Source organism: Scomber japonicus, chromosome 7, assembly GCF_027409825.1.
Source record: "Scomber japonicus isolate fScoJap1 chromosome 7, fScoJap1.pri, whole genome shotgun sequence".
Lineage (NCBI taxonomy): Eukaryota > Metazoa > Chordata > Actinopteri > Scombriformes > Scombridae > Scomber > Scomber japonicus.
In genome coordinates, this window is record NC_070584.1 from 6,360,697 (window position 1) to 6,376,920 (window position 16,224).

At 39.7% G+C, this 16,224-nt stretch overlaps 1 protein-coding gene across 1 annotated transcript; it reads right to left on the minus strand.

Annotated features, from left to right (window-relative positions):
* Positions 1-1,240: 1,240 nt before the first annotated feature.
* podn (podocan) lies at positions 1,241-14,542 on the minus strand. Its single transcript, XM_053322150.1, has 11 exons — positions 14,457-14,542; positions 10,235-10,528; positions 10,047-10,140; positions 7,380-7,444; positions 6,084-6,193; positions 5,832-5,988; positions 5,614-5,729; positions 5,165-5,378; positions 4,512-4,955; positions 3,577-3,725; positions 1,241-1,818 (listed from the first exon to the last, which is right to left on the minus strand). Exons 2-11 carry the CDS (start codon positions 10,508-10,510, stop codon positions 1,680-1,682), a joined length of 1,764 nt encoding a protein of 587 aa, XP_053178125.1. The 5' UTR covers positions 10,511-10,528; positions 14,457-14,542; the 3' UTR covers positions 1,241-1,679.
* Between the last annotated feature and the right edge of the window lie 1,682 nt (positions 14,543-16,224).

The following is a 16,224-nucleotide window of genomic DNA, read 5'->3' on the forward strand; positions in this document are numbered from 1 at the left end:
TTCTGTCTGAATACAGTTAGGTAGCATTAAGAAGGGACTGGCTTATGGACATGAGAAGGAATGAATACAGATCACCAATAATTCTCTCAATCATGTGGCATGGGAGTATTGTTATAAGATGTCAGATGTGCCAGTCTTTTGGATAGCATTTAACTTTTGTCACATAGAGGGTCCCATACAATGTCAAATACTGTATTACATGTATTTCGTATTTTCATTAACCACATTTTGTCAGCTCTGTGCACATTTACTGCCAGAGAAATCATATTTTTCTCATGGGAAGATAACAGATTGTATTCTCAGATGTAGTTTATCTTACAGTATCTCCTCATATTTATGATATTAGACAGAATTTCTGCACTTGTGACATACTGGAGACAAATGAGCTCTGATAGCACTGTCCTGTGTAGAAGACTCTGCTGAAATAATAATCAGATGTTCTGGTGAATGTTAGAAAACGCACAGTCTTCTTCAGCCTTTTCAAATAATTTATTGCTGTGTTTGATGACTGTATATGTGACAATACAATACTGCTGTACGTGAAAGTGACACTGTATTCATAGCAATATAGTGAGTGTAATAGGATGAGTATTTTCAATGTCATATAAAAATATTTGCTATCTTTTTTTATAAAACAGGAATGGACTGTAATAGCAGCAGCAGCAGCAGCAGGATTGAATATGTTGAATTTGCTTTTATGTTTGGAGTATTTCATTCACAAGCATATGTCAAAGAAATAACATAAAAAATAATGATATCCACATTGATCGATACTGTAGGTTAGTCACTGCTTTCCAAGATGATTGCTGTCATTACAACAACTCACAGGCTGCATGTTGACTCATGTCACTTTTTTAATACCTTCTAAAAGATTTGAGAGTGGTGTTGAAACACGCAGTAATCTACCACTAATTTAATTTCAATATGGACATACAACTAAATTTCATCACACCCAATATGTTGGTAATGATCTTTAATTTCAAAGCAAAACTGCAGAGCCACCAGAAAGGCCAAAGTTCAATCAGAAAGTCTGCCCATAAACTGAGATTAATACTTCTTGCCTCATCAGTTTGTGTTGTAGAGATGTTGCTATGTTCCCAGATGTCAGGAATAACTTTGGTGCATACACTAATATCATAACTGATCTGAACTGATGGCCAAACCTACAAAAAAAGCTTTCTTTTGTTTCAATGGGAGTAAGATTGCTTGTATTACTACCTTTGGTGTTTGTTCACAGTATTTGTAGTAAAATCACTTATTTAAGGCAGGTGGAGAAGGCAGTGAATAACAAAATGACATAAAGCAGAGAAAGACACACACAGTGTGAACATCTGTTCGTTTTCACTCTGCTTAAATTTTTGGCATTAATTCTGAAACATTTACATAGAAAAATTCACATTGAGTTTTGTGAATGCATATTGTATAATAAAGCAGAAACAGACATTATATATCAACAGTCGTAAACAAATATTAAAGCTCAGATATAAACATATGCAATTCTAACCAGCCCACAAAAAGGAAACTAAAGTAACTTCATCCGGTATCCTGCACCAGAAATATGTGACTCTGCCACTCACAATAATGGGCCTGTGAAATGACATTCGCAGGTTCATTCCCATTTAAAAGCCATTTCTGTCCTTGACACAATGCAGTCCAATTTCAGTTCAACTGAGTGTGTCTTATGTTTCCAGCTCCTCCTCCATCTCATCTCTTTTAAAGTGGAGTTCAGAGTTTCCTGTGCCGATGTCCAGAACTTGCAAGTTGGACAGGTGTGACAAAGAGCTCTCGTCCACAGAGTCCACAGCCAGGCGGTTATTCCTTGAATAGTGGGAAAGAAAAAAAAAAGACACACAGGTTTGTGAGGTACATTTTCCTTGACAGCTGATCAAAACAGACTTTGACGAATGAGCCTTCAGAGGATTAAAGCGAGCAAAAGTCCCAACATGCAGAAGAGATGGTTAACAGACAGCAGGTGACATTTACAAACCACATCTGTCAGGAGGAGCATGTGACAGCTTCTCTCCACTCAGGGATGAGCCAAGCCGGTCCCATCTGTTGAGTATGTACGTATGTACACACTGAACTACACCCACTTAATGTTTGTTGACTCGATTGAACACACAGTCACAGGTGTTTTACTCACATCGTAGCACTTCTGAAACACCTGGAATCAACTGCACCTACATCTAATTATCAGTGAAAATGCTTGCATATGTCGCCCATGAACTTTAACTAGCCAGCATTCAATACAACATGCAATTAGTAATGAACACACATAATTCCTCCCTCCACTCCCCCCCTTACTGATGCACGCATTCCAGCGGCTCTCAATTGGCTCAGGTCAAAGGCTCCCAGCTGTAGGGGGATTTTGGTGAAAAAAAAAAAAAAAAGAAAGAAATGTGGCAACAGCTGATATGAACAACATGAAGAGCACAACAGCTTGGAAGGGGTCAAGGCCTGTAAACACAAGCCATAAAGCAGCTAGGTTGAGGTCACACTGAAAACCAAACAGAACAAAAGCCTTCAAAGCGCTCAACCGAAACCTCTTTACTCTGCTGTCTGAATGCTGCTTTCAGCTGCTGTGCTTGTGGATATAAGCCTGCACTATGTGGAATAAAGCAAAGTGGGAAATTTGCTGAATGCACATAAGTTAGAGGAGATGGAGAGATTAGATGCATTGCACTACTCTGTGAAATGAAGCTCAGTCGTAAATTTGGTTGATTAGTAGCACACCAGGATATAAGAGATTTTTGCGAAACTTTATCAGATATGAGATATTCACAATTAACAAAACTGAAACTATAGTTTGAAATACTGGAAATAAGTTTTGAGAGTTTGAAGAATGGTATGACAAGTTAAAAGTATCATTTGAAAGTTTAAAACTAACATTTGAACATGTCATTTTGGGTTTGCATTCATAACATTAGTAGTGTTACAAAACTACCTCAATATGAAGTTAGCGCCAGCAGCAGCTTAGAAAATCACTGCACCAGGCCAAGAAATAGTCTGACACGTGTTGTTTTGATACTTTTTCATACATTCACATACGACTTCTCATCTAAGTCTTATATCTACTCTTTTACAATACATCACACATATTCTACACACTTCTTTTAGAATTTTATGAACTGTGAAAGTATTTTTTTTCACACACTTTGACAAGAATAAAAAGGAAAGAAATCTGTGCCAAAAATTCAGGCTGAGCTGATTGTAAAAATATGTCTTAAAGAGCGGGGAAGAGGACTGGTGTACGCCTAACCCGAGTTCAGCTGACCCTTGGAGACTAGCACAGCAGTAACCACCCACCATATTTCCACAAAGCCCCGAGGGCAGTGAAGAGTGTCATGTTAAAGTTTATCCTCTTTTGCATGGAGCGTGCAGCTACTTTGAAATGAAACAGCTTATGGAAACAATTGTAGAAGATGAATGGATTGCTGACAGCACAGTTTAACACCAGTTCACTTCTCTTTTGGAAAGAAAACAAGAACAAGAATCTTAGAATTAGTAGGGAAATGAGTGAGACTAATAACCACAATCTTCATTCAAAACTGGTTTGTGAGTGTGTGTGTTCCTCACCGGAGGAAGATGCCTTTGATGTTCGGAGTGCCTTCAAATGCTGAAGCAGGGACACTGGAGATGCGGTTACTTTGCAGGTAAAGGTACTCCAGAGATTCAGGCAGGTCAGAGGGTATGTGTGACAGCTGGTTGATAGACAGGTCTAGCGTCTGGAATTACAAAATGCGTAATGAAACAAATATGTTTTCTTAAGTCTTAGAAGAATTATACAGAAGCCTGATTTGTGTGTGTTGCTAATAACCATTTTCCACTGCAGGAACTTAACAAATTACAGGATCTGCTTTTGTGTCTACTCTTATACACTCACTTTGAAGGAAAGTTCCTGGCACTAAATTTTGGTGCTGCTTAGGAGGTGATACAAAATTAAAGTTCCAGATACCTTCAGAGGTTGCCGACAATGACGTCATGATGATTGGGTCAGCAGATGTTTTGTCACACCACAATAAGGTCAACGATTTAGTACATTATGCAGTGGGCTACAAATGGGCTACAATAAAAAATGTGGAAGATTAATTGAGTAAAATACAATATCGCAATGCGCACAATGGAGCAAACCGAAAAATGACAAAGGAAACTGGACGTCATTTTGGGCCATGGATTGGCTTGGGCCAGGGCCAGCAGTTCCCTGGATTCTGTGCTGCTTTCGTGAATCATGTTAACATAAATGTGAAAAAAGTATAAAATCTTCAACAATATCCACACCACTACTTTTACTGTTGTCTGTCTGCAAATGATCAGCCTCACCTTTGCCCTTTTAATGGCAAATATTCAAAATGGCTCACTTTGTAAAGTACATTGGAAGAGCAAGGAAGAACCCAATACTAGAGCCTCTCAGGCTTTTCAAGAACTATTGGAAGCCCCAGGTTATGGTTTGTTAGGTTCCTGAAGTGGAAAATCCTGCTCAAGTATTTGATGTGTCTCCCTCAGCTACTCACTGTGAGCGCACTTAGCTCCATCCAGGCTCCCTGGTAAATAGAGTTCAGTTTCAGTTCATTATCACTTAGGATAAGCTTTCGGAGCTTCTCCATGCCTGTCAGCGCCCGGTCTGGTATGGTGTCCAGCTGGTTGTTTTTGATTACCAGCACCTGTAAGCTGCGAGGAAGACCGAGGGGCATCGATTTAAAGTTGTTCCCTGACAGATCAAGGGTTTCCAGCAAACGCAGCTTCCTGAATGCCTCGCGATGTACCTTGGGGCTGGTCAGCTGGTTGTAGCTGAGGTTGAGCTCCGTCAGGGTGTACAGATGGATTAGGTCATTGCGGCCAATTTCAGAAATGGAGTTGTGGAGCAGCATTAGAGTCTTAGCCCGCCGAGGGAGACCCCTGGGAACCCTTTCCAGCAAGTTGTTATACATGTGGAGAGTGTGCAGCTTTTTCAAACCCTAGAGAGAATGCAAATTAAAGACTCAACAGGTGATTCATTACACAGAGGGCAAACTTGTTTAAATTTAATCACATTAAAGCAGCTGAGCATCACTTTTTGCAGTCTTTTCTTACAACTGAAAATACTAAAATGAATGTATGGGTATTACACAGGTCTGTTTTCTTGGGGGGAAAAATTCAAAAGAACATGACATAAAAAGAAATGTACCTGGAAGGCAGCCGGGTGGATGGAACGTGAGCGGAGCTGGTTATTATGAAGGAGCAGGTACTCAAGGTTTCGGATAGAAGTTAGAGCGTCCCCAGGGATGCTGCGGATGGAGTTCTTCTCCAGGTGTAGCAGCACTAGATTGCGAGGCAGACCCTTAGGGACAACGCTCAGGTTGTTATTGGATAAGTCCAGACACTCCAGGCTGCTAAGTTGGCTGCCAGGAGACAGAGAGAGGAAGTCATCAATTCTCTTGTACAGTACATTTTTTCTCTGCTGCTGCAACACGAGACATCAGATAGTCATTGTCAAGTGGGAGCTCTCCTCTTGTACTCACTATATATATGTATCATTAAGGGATTTTTGTTGTTTTCTTTACACTCTGCAAATGCATTGAGATGGTAGAATATGTTAGCGCCTGAGGGTTTTGAGAGTGAGGATTTTTTGTCCACCTGAAAGTCTCGTTGTCCATGCCTTCATTGCTGAGAAGGTTGTTCTGTAGATACAGCTCTCTGAGGTTTCGCAAGCGGTCAAAGGCCCCTGCTGGGATTTTCTCCAGCTTGTTATTCTGTAACAACAGGAACAACCCTTATATGTTACAATCACCATATTCATGAATATTCTAAATGCAAACTTATGCAGCAAGGTGCTCCAGTGTGTTATGAGGGACCTTCAAATGAAGACGGTAAAGGGAGGTGGGGAGATAACTGGGGACAACCCGCAGGAAGTTGCTGGACAAGGTGAGAATCTCCAGGGAGATGGAACCATTGAACATGTCATCAGGAAGCCCTGCATCACTTAGCTTGTTGTTGTGGAGATACACAGACCTGGGGGGCACAAGGAAGGTGCATTGCAGTGCGTAATGGGCATACTTTATTTTCAGAAATAGATGGGAAATTTTCACAAAAACACAAATTTTTACTTCAGTTTTGGTTTTTGGCCAAACGTATACGTAAAGATCCTTGTAAGCTGATTAGCAGCGAAGTCAGCGCTGACCAAAGAGGGTGGTAGAACCTTTGGCGCTGAGGCAAGCTGAAAAACAAAGAGATGCATTCCATATATGTAGGGACATCAGAAAGTTGATAGCATTAAAATATTCTATCTAATTGTTTACCTTGCAGGCAACCTCTTGTGGATGTGCAACTACTTAATGTTCTCTCTCAAAAGTAAAGGAATAGCAACATGAGTTAGTCAGACCACTGCTTTGGTCCAGAGTGAATTATCACGACAAATATGACATTGTTTGACATGATATTTTGTACAGATATTCATAGTCCCCAAATGATCCTCATGAATCATCATGAATTTGATGATCTCCCTGACTTTTCATTAGTGCCACAATAAGGTTGACTTTTTTGTTTTGTTTTGTGTGAAGTATCTTGACAACTGTTCTTGACAACATTCAAATTATGGCCACCAGAGGATGAATCCTAATGACATCATTGAACCTTTGATATTTTGTATCCAAGGTCCATGGTTCACAAACAGTGTACCCTATAACATTTATTAACCCCTTCCTCTTGCACTACCCACTACTTGATATTAATGGTTCAGAGTGAAATGTCTCCACCCCTAAATTAACTAAATTCAGCCAGCCTGTCATCTCCAAATAAGCGGGCACTGTTTTATTTGCTATAGCGTGGAAATGCTGTATGCATACCCCTTCATGTACAAGCAAGGTTTCCCCCACTTTAGTCACTCTTACCAGAACTACATTGTACAAAACAGCAGAGAGTATAGAAATCCGAGAAGCACTGGTGAGATTAGATGTTCATTTAAAGCTCTCTCCTTTATAACATGGTTTATGGATTAAAGCAGCATGGGTGTCTTTGAGGCTTAGCGAGCACTTAAAAATCCCCTATTCTTCCTGTATCCCGTTTGCCTATTCATCCCTGTGAAGGCACAAACAAATCTGTCCATCCTTTCTCTCTTGCTCTGTGTCCAAAAGGGTCACTAACATTTTAGCTCTGACCAGCTGGCACAGCCATACTGGAAGTGATTACAAGCATAAGCTCGCACAGAGTGTGTGAGAGGAGACTGCCACCTCTTTCTGCCAGCTGGCACTATGAAAAAGTATCAGAGTAGTACAGAATACAATAAAATATAATAAAACATATTGAGAGATGTATCTGAAAAGATAACATTTCTTTTGAACCACACAAGCAGAGTTGAGGTTAGCAGAGAGAACAAACATTTGAGAGACTGGTGTATGACTCACCTTGTTATTTGCCAAGTATAAATAAGCCAGCTGTTCAAGCATTTCAAAACCTTCATCTTCAAGGCCTGTAAAGTGAAAAACATACTTTTAAATCAAGATACTAACAAGAAAAGCCAAAAACTGCTACATGCTTATTTTAATCAATGTTGGAATTCTGAATCTGTGGTTCAAGGACAACAGCAACAGTATACAATACCTGAGATTGTTTCTATGTTGTAGAACTGCTAAAGCACTGACAACTTACTTCAGTGATACTATCTCATTTGAATTTATTCTTTGTAGGTTAATGGGCATTTAAATCTTGAAAAATCCACCCACACTTCATCTGTAAAAGTGGAAGTTAAGCATCCCTTTGTTAATTTTGTTTGTTTTGTTCCATGTAGCTTAACTATTGTAGTCAACTATGTGGTCCATTCATTACAACTGTTTTGTTCACCCCAATACAGAACTAGCTTGACGATTAAAAATTCAGAATGGAGACAAAATAAGTAGTAATTATTATAAGTAGTAATTACTCTGTAGTAAATGTCTCTGAACAGCCCCTGTGAATATTTCCCTCTATGCAGCAAGTAGGCATGTTTCAGCTTTACAGCTAAACCTTCAGACTCAGGGAAAACACTACCTTTGTTCCTACCTCTTAAGACTTCAGCGAAGACCATAACGTTAACCTACACACATCAGACTAGAACCATGGCAGGCTCAGAAATCAACCCGTATATTGAACGAGATTTTTAGCTGATGGACAGTCAGCTGGACTACAGCAAGGACACCCAAGAGTGCTCCCAAGAGCAAACAAATTAGGAAAATGTAAGTGTTAATATTGTTTGACAAGAAAGTTTTTTTCATGCATACACTGTAGCCCGGTACACAACCTAATTCTTTTTTTCCTTGAGGATAGCAGCCTTATGTTGGCCTCTTATTGGTTCTACTACATCAAAAGTTTGAGACACTGTGATTTGGGAAATTGCAGTTAGAGCTTTAAAAGCAAAAACACAAGCAGTTGTCACAGCTGGCCAGGAGGACAATAATCCATTAAGCTATCTGTTCATCTTGGCAGCACCATTATCCAGAATGGTAAAAACCAACTGGCTTTCAGTTAGACCACTAGCTGACACAATAGAGGTTTAGCCAATAGGTGCAAAAAGTTATTCTCAACAGGTCTAATGTGTTGTTTTGGATTCTGCTGTTGAATGGTAATACATAACCATGAAACCGTCTTTAAACACAAACTGCAAAGATTAACTGGTGCCAGTCAAGAGAACATCTGCCTGCTGTGGTTCTGTAATGGGATTGCAAATCACTTTTTGCTGCCATGTCATTGGCTTGACGGCCCATTATTCCAAAATCCCATTATTCCAAAAACCTCCCATTGAAAGCCCATTAGTCTGATGGCCTGTTATCCGGAAAACAAAAGCCTTTCGGTTCAATGGGCAGTCCCCCATTTTTCTAAATTTACGGGTGCTATGTGGCTAGTGTAGATGCTATAACTAATATAGGTTAGCTAATATAGGGATACTAATAGTGTCATCTGACTCTCCTAAATACATAAAGTGGCCACTGTGCAGCTGTTGTGAATTTGCAATGTTGTTTGTATACTGATAAAGAACAGCTATGCTTGAAATTAGCATTTCACAGCATTTCTTTCAGCTTTTGCTGAATAAATGATAAATGCACTACACTTATAGTCTTCCAACCAGTCAAAGTGCTTTTACACTACTGGATGCATTCACCTGTTCACACACACTCATACACCAATGGCAGCAAGCTACCATGCAGGGTGCAGGAGCAATTTGGGGTTCAGTATCTTGCCCAAAGACACTTGAGAAGCCAGGAATTGAAAGGCCAATCTTCCTATAAGTAGGTGATCTGCTCTACCTCCAACAGAGGTCCTCATAGTGGCACTAGCAGATAGTGGCAACTCAGTGTCAACCTGTGGCAGTCTGTTTGCAGTAGAAAGACTTGCTGTCAACATGGCCAAGGACACATTTCCTGGTTTGTTTTCACGACAGGTCAGCAGCCATAAGTCTGTTTTAGGATGGTACGAACAAAAGTAGATACTGTTTTGTTTTTCATTTATTTAATGTGAATTAATAGCTGATTAGCTGATATTAGCTACCATAAGCTACTGGTCATATGAGACCAAATGCGACTATAAGAGGAAAACGCCTGAGCAAGGGTGTTTTTATTGTTTATGAATTAAACTTTTGATTTAAAAGAGGGAAAATAATCATTAGTCATTTCTTCTTTCAAAAGTAACATAGTCTGGCTTTAAAACTCTCTAAATCTACAGCAACAAAAAACTTGACCATCCTTTGCAAATTGATTCAGTTTTCACTGTTGAGTGTCTTCCCTTAACTGGACCTGACAGTTGGACAGCAAACCATGGGTGTTTGGAAGAGTTAAACTGGAAAATGAATTTCTGCCATGGTTGGGTGTTTTCAAAAATTTTGTTTCCATAAATAAAAATAATAAATAACCAACGAGGTGACGCAACCATTCAAGGCTCTGACAGAACCAGTCAACAAAGACCCACAGCTGTGCAAGAAACAGAAATTTAACAGACCCACTTGTCCCAGAAGGAACAACTATATAACAAGTCTGTAATCTGCTCTCCTGTGGTACGCCAGGTTTTGCAGGAGATTTTTTAAATTGTATTACTGTGTTTACCATCTGTGGTGAGCCAGTTGTTCTGAAGGTTGAGAGTCTCAAGTTGATGCAGATGGGAAATGTGCTCCACTGTTATCTCTTCGATTTTGTTGTTCTGACATCAGGAGACAAAAAACAGATGATTTCCTATACACAGTTTTAAAATGTGAATGTGTATTATAGTCTCTGTGTGTATGTGTGTGCAAGACCTGCAGAGAGAGCTGGCGGGTTTTGTCGGACAACTTGCTGGGGAACTCTATGAGGTTGACCCCAGCACAGTCCACTGCCCCCTCTGCCGTGCAGGTGCAGTCCGTCGGACATTCGATTAGGTCGGTATTCGTTGGTGCTATTGTGATGTCGGCCTCCTTTATTGGTTCTTCCTCTTCCTCTTCCTCTGGTTCAAGAGGGGCCTGGCAACGCACCAACACCGAGGCCAAGAGCAGCACACTCAGAGCCTGTAGGATGGAATGCTTGGGAAAGGCCATGTCGACTGCTGAGCTCTCCTGTTACACGAGCACAGGGACAGTAAAGTTAGGAAGAGTTCTTGGATTATTTAGTTCCTGGAAACAAAACCTTGTTAAAGCTGCAATCTGCTAGTTTTAAAGCTGTTTGAGCAGATTTTTATACTAATACTTTGGATTCTCTGTTGGGTATGTGAAATGCCCTATGCATCAAAAATCGCTTTCAAATAAAGTTTGTGTTGAAAGAGGCATCATGTTTTCAATCATTATTTTGCATTGCTTCATGGCTCCAGAGGTTTGAGGAGGCGTGTCTTCTGCCTGTCAATCACACACACACACAAATGAAAATCTAATGGGGCTGATGTTTTCTTTGCATTCAGTGCTGTCTGGAAGAAAATTGTGTTTTGTCTTAAATCCCTTTGTCACTAAACATCAGAGGTTTCATTTTAATCTGATGTACACTTGGTTTAATTGACATTTCAAATTGCAGCAACTTTGTTTTTGGACACTTGGGGGCAGCAGAAACAAGCTGCAAACACGAGACTGACGTATTATCACCATATAAGTTGATGAGGTTAACTATGTAGTAAAAAGTTGCTTATTGACAGATATACAACAAGGGAGCAACCTTAACATTCAATGGGCGTCATGCAAGAACATTTTTATATTTTTATCCGAAAACTCGTAGATTTTTCGTGGGGTTGCTCGCACAAGTGCTCTAAGTCGGATTATCTTATTCCTATGGGATCTTGTTGAAAAAAACTTAGGAGTGTTAAGTAATCTAGTACAGGACCCTAAACAACTAGAAACTAATGAATAGAATGAATCCAGCTGCCAACAATGTATCTGATCATATCAGATAAGTGCTGTACTGTGACAGAAACAAATAGGGAATGCTTTCACATGAAGTTAGATGCTAAACAGCGTCACTCTGGGTGTTTAGACTGACTAATATGGGAGGTGATGATGTGACAGTCAGACAGAAATATTAGAGGAGAGAATATTATGATAGTCTACAGGTGCAACAGAAGCTGATACTAGAAAGAGAGCTGCAGAGACACAGAAGTTTCCAATAACAACTCAAATGTAGAAATTGCTGCGCCAAAATATGTCAATAAAAATCATAAAGTCTAAACAACCTTTAAACTACTTTATTGCTCACCTTTGTTGAACAAAGTAGTAATTTGTACTGGCTTGCATGACAATCAACATCAATATCACTCACATATATCACATCATGCATTACACAAACATTATGTAAAGATTTTTACACTATGTTAGATGCAACTTTACATAAAAATAAAAGGAATAAATGGCTAGAAATAATTTTAAAAAAAATACAATTTTAGGAAGTGAAGTGCCTGGTGCATGGGGTTCAAAACAAAACTGGTATGTCCATTTATTACTGGTTTAACTGGTGTATGTCATGGCATATGGGATGAATTCTTTTTTTATAGGTTTTATCTATCTGCTATCAAGGCAAGAGCTGAAAGTGTTGAGTCAGAGGATCATTGTACATTCAGCTGCTTTGCCTGATATTGCACTGCTAAGTCTGACTATTCTGGAGAGTTTGGTATTGTTTGTTGTGTTGTTGTTGATTCCAGAAAAAAGGGGATGTATCATTGCCATTTCCAGGTCTATATTTATATCTTCGCAATCTATTGGAATATCTTGATTTACATTTAAAAACCTTCTTATTCAACTCATACAGTCCCTTTATTCAGACCCTCAGTTTAGCCTCTGTCTGAAACAGGGTGTTTTACTTCATCTCTCTTTTAAGGCTCCCCTTTCCTCAAGCTTTTGACCATATTTAACATAGACATCTGACATCATAACAGTATAAAAATAACAGAAAATTACAAAAAGCGTGCCACATCCCCTCAGGTCCAACGTAGGACGCAGCTGTGTGTACTCCAGCCTGCTAAGAGACTGTCTGGCCTCAAGATTCCAAAAATTCATCAGGAGTCAAACCGTTTAGTAAGCAAGTTGTGGAGCTAACGCTGTGCAAGTGCCAAGTTTAAAAAAACATGCTCCCTGATGTTATAGAACATAGTAGTGCCTCCAAAAAGCAAATCTACCTCCCAGCTCACTGTTAATATTTTAAAGTGGTTCACGGGTGAGGTTCAAAACATGAAAACAAAGGACATTTTGCAAACCATTTTTCAAAACTGAGGTGAAAATATTGCTCTTATTCCTGCATATTCCTTGTGGTCACCATCTGCTGGCTTTATGCATAACAATAACAACTTTAAGCATAACCTTAGCCTTCAGATAGACACTGTTCCAGAGAAAACAGCTTTTCATGATGAGAGGCAAGAAGAGACTGATGCTGAATGAAGGACTGGAGGGGAAGAAAACAAATGTGCTTCAAGGTAAACAGTTATATGTGGTTACTTTAAATTCAATGAGTGCACAGACTGACAATGAGATCCATTCAGTGGGTATATATAACTTATTACATTACCTTAACACTATCCAACCCACCACTATTTTATTTTTAAGGTCAGAGAACCAAACTGGAAGTCTCATCCTTCCTATAAAAGCAACTGAAAATGTATTTATTTATTTTTTGTCATTACTATCTCTTAATTTGAGCTTTTCCACATTCTTTTTTTCTATCATGACCAACTCCATGGACTCAAGTAGAGCTTTGGCAATTAGTGTAAAAATACTCAGATGACATCACTTAAGTAGTATGAAGTTGTGCTTAGAGGCTACAAGATTTTAGCAGACAAACTGCATTATAAACTGCAGGTGATGGGTTTGAAAGACAGACAAGGAAGATGTAACAAAAAACACTATTTAGTTGCATTATGAGAATTGAAGGCTTCTACTTTTGGAGACTTCAGGGAGTTATTGTACCTGCACAAAAAGAAAGGCTAGTTATTTCTCTTGTTTTAAAGGTTGAACTATTCCTTTAATATGTATGTCTGATTTTAGGTTGTCTTGTGTTTTGTGAGCCAAAGACCAATTTCCACCTTGGTGGACTATAACGCTTTATTCTATTCTATTCTATTCTATTCCAATATGCATTCCCCACAGGCCCACTTTTAACTGCTTTATTAAAAAGACTAGGTGACATTTATGAAATGATTTCATTGACGAATAGTTCACACTGTTTTCTTTCTCTGCCCCGTCTGTCTGCTGTGTCTGCAGCTTCAGTCCTCACCAGTTGCAAGGGTACAAATTTGGAGGGAAAAAAGCATAAGCAGCACCAATGAAAGCTTTTTTTTTCACAATTACACACACATTCACAAAAACTGTCAAATCAAATCTTTATGTCCAGGTAGAATAAAATCATAAAAATCTAGTCTGTTTGCAGCTGGCTGACAGGCTCAAGGGCAGCAGTGGGTTGTTTTTTATAAAGCCAGGAAAAAGCCTTCTAATCATCTCTGCCGAACGGGTAGAAAAATATCAAGTGGGCACTCAAGGCAAACGTCTAAAAGCCATCCATCAGTAGTGCCTTTTCTGTCTGTCCCTCTACAACAACTTCCAGAAGGACAGTGGCACACACCTACACACACACACACACACACACACACGCAAGCAAAGGAAAGCCACACACGAGCATGCATACACCCACAGCAAATGAAAAATAAGAGTTGACCATGGCTGTAATTAAAACATCACAGCACCCAAGGGTCACAGAGGGCTTTAAAGCCTTCACTTCTAAGTGTTATTTTATCATTTAAAGCTTGAAGTGAAGTCTTGATCAGACGCAACACTGAAGCAGTTTAAAAGTCATCATTTCATTTCATTCTGCTCTTTCTCGGTGGAGCAGAGGTCATGAAGTGACACTGCTGCACAGTCAGGATTGTCTGGGATACACATGCCAGAGGTGTCATGCACAGATGAATGATGCTGACACTTAATGCTTGAGCTCCATATAATATAACAGCCACACGTAAAAACTTGCAGCAGTAAAATCTGGAAAAAGAAAAACAAAACACATTGCGGTTTACTACTTTACCCTTTCTGAACGTTTGTTGAAACGCACTGAAGTCTGACGTCCAGTCCAAACACAGGCTGTCCCATAGCAGGCGAGGAGTCACACAGCCACACCAGATACCCTCCAGATGTGAGAGAGAGTGGGAGTGGGAGAGAGGGAAAGTTAAGAGAAAGAAAGGAAGGGAAACAGGCGAGAGTGAAAAGGAAGGGAGTGAGTAAGAGAGACAGCTCTGACCTGAATGAGAGCCAGAAACACAAATTCTTTCCTTTTTTTCTCATATTTTTCCCCCCTTATGTTGATTTTTTTCCCCCTGCAATGTTGTAGTTTTAGTGTGGAGATGTAATACTTACGTGTTGTTGAGTTTGTAAAAACTGTCAATTTTTCCTCTGGATTCAACAAAACTTTCCAATCCCAGATGACTTGCTGAGATGATAATCACACAGCTGGGATGAGAAGTACTTGGATGCATTTACAGAGGCCTGATCACTGCAGACAGACACAGTGGTTGTGTCTTGGATATTCTTTCATTGTGCGATTAAACCAGAGATAGGAACCAAACACTTGTTTTTACAGGAAACTGATAAAAGATGTGATTCTAAAAATGGATTTGTTTCTCTCTAGCTGAAAAATATCCGTGATTGTATTTATTTGACAGCAACGTCTTGAGATAACTTTCATCTGGTGAGGAGATGGATCAGTCGCTCTGAATATCCCCAATAATAAATTAAAAAGTGGGAGAAGGGGGGCAGCAGGATATGATCTAATGTCCCACGTGTTCCTGGATTAGGCCTCCTTTTCAACGAGCCAACCTCCCGATAGGCACAGTGTGTGAACATCTGCTGCCATTACGATGCATTAGCTAGGTTCATTGTTATTTCAGATTCACGTGCCAAAGAGTTGATTTTGAGTTGATTCCTCACCAGGAGTTGTCCAAAAAAATGCTTTGGCGAGAAAATTAATTAGCTTTGTCTGTTGTTTAACGTCACACCTTATTTCTTACCTTCTGCTTCTAATTAGAGACACTTTCAATGATCAGTGTGTCTAACTATTACAGTCTTATGTCTAAGTGGTTGGCCCTTTGTGTGGAAGACGATGGAATAAAACAGCTACCAAAAACAACAGATATGTTTTCACACTTTGTTTTTTCTTAGACTTACGAAATTTGTTACCCCCTAACTAGCTGATTCCCCTGAGTCATTGTGCTAAGCTAAGCTAACCAGCTGCTGGTAGTAGCTTTGCCATACAGACATGAGAGTGGTATCAGTGTCCTCATCTGGACACAGATGTACTCCCTAGTGGATGTGTATACAGACAGCTGAGGATACCATGAATGTGCAGTAGTTCTGTTTATAGTTCTGGGGTCTGCTTGGAGAACATGTTCCACACATGCACTGTAGATGGGTGTCCATAGCTTTGTGACCATGTGGGCAACAAAATTGGAGGTACACTATATTTCCAAAAGTATTCAGTCACCCATCCAAATAATTGAAATCAAGTGTTCCAATCACTTTTATGGCCACAGGTGTATAAAATCAAGCACCAGGGCATGCAGACTGTTTCTACAAAAAAGAATGGGTCGCTCTCAGGAGCTCAGTGAATTTCAGCGTGGTACTGTGATAGGATACCCCCTGTGCAACAAGTCCACTCATGAAATTTCCTCACTCCTAAATATTCTACAGTCAACTGTCAGTGGTATTATAACAAAGTGGAAATGATTGGGAACGACAGCAACTCAGCTATGAAGTGGTAGGCCACGTAAAATGACGGAACGGATTCTGCGGATGCTGAG

Excerpts from the sequence above, each read along its gene's own strand:
- podn (XM_053322150.1), bottom strand. The coding sequence starts at position 10,510 with ATGGCCTTTCCCAAGCATTCCATCCTACAGGCTCTGAGTGTGCTGCTC. Across the intron at positions 10,141-10,234 it reads CCCGCCAGCTCTCTCTGCAG|AACAACAAAATCGAAGAGAT; the intron begins GTCTTGCACACA and ends TCCTGATGTCAG. Across the intron at positions 6,194-7,379 it reads TATACTTGGCAAATAACAAG|CTTGCCTCAGCGCCAAAGGT; the intron begins GTGAGTCATACA and ends TTTGTTTTTCAG.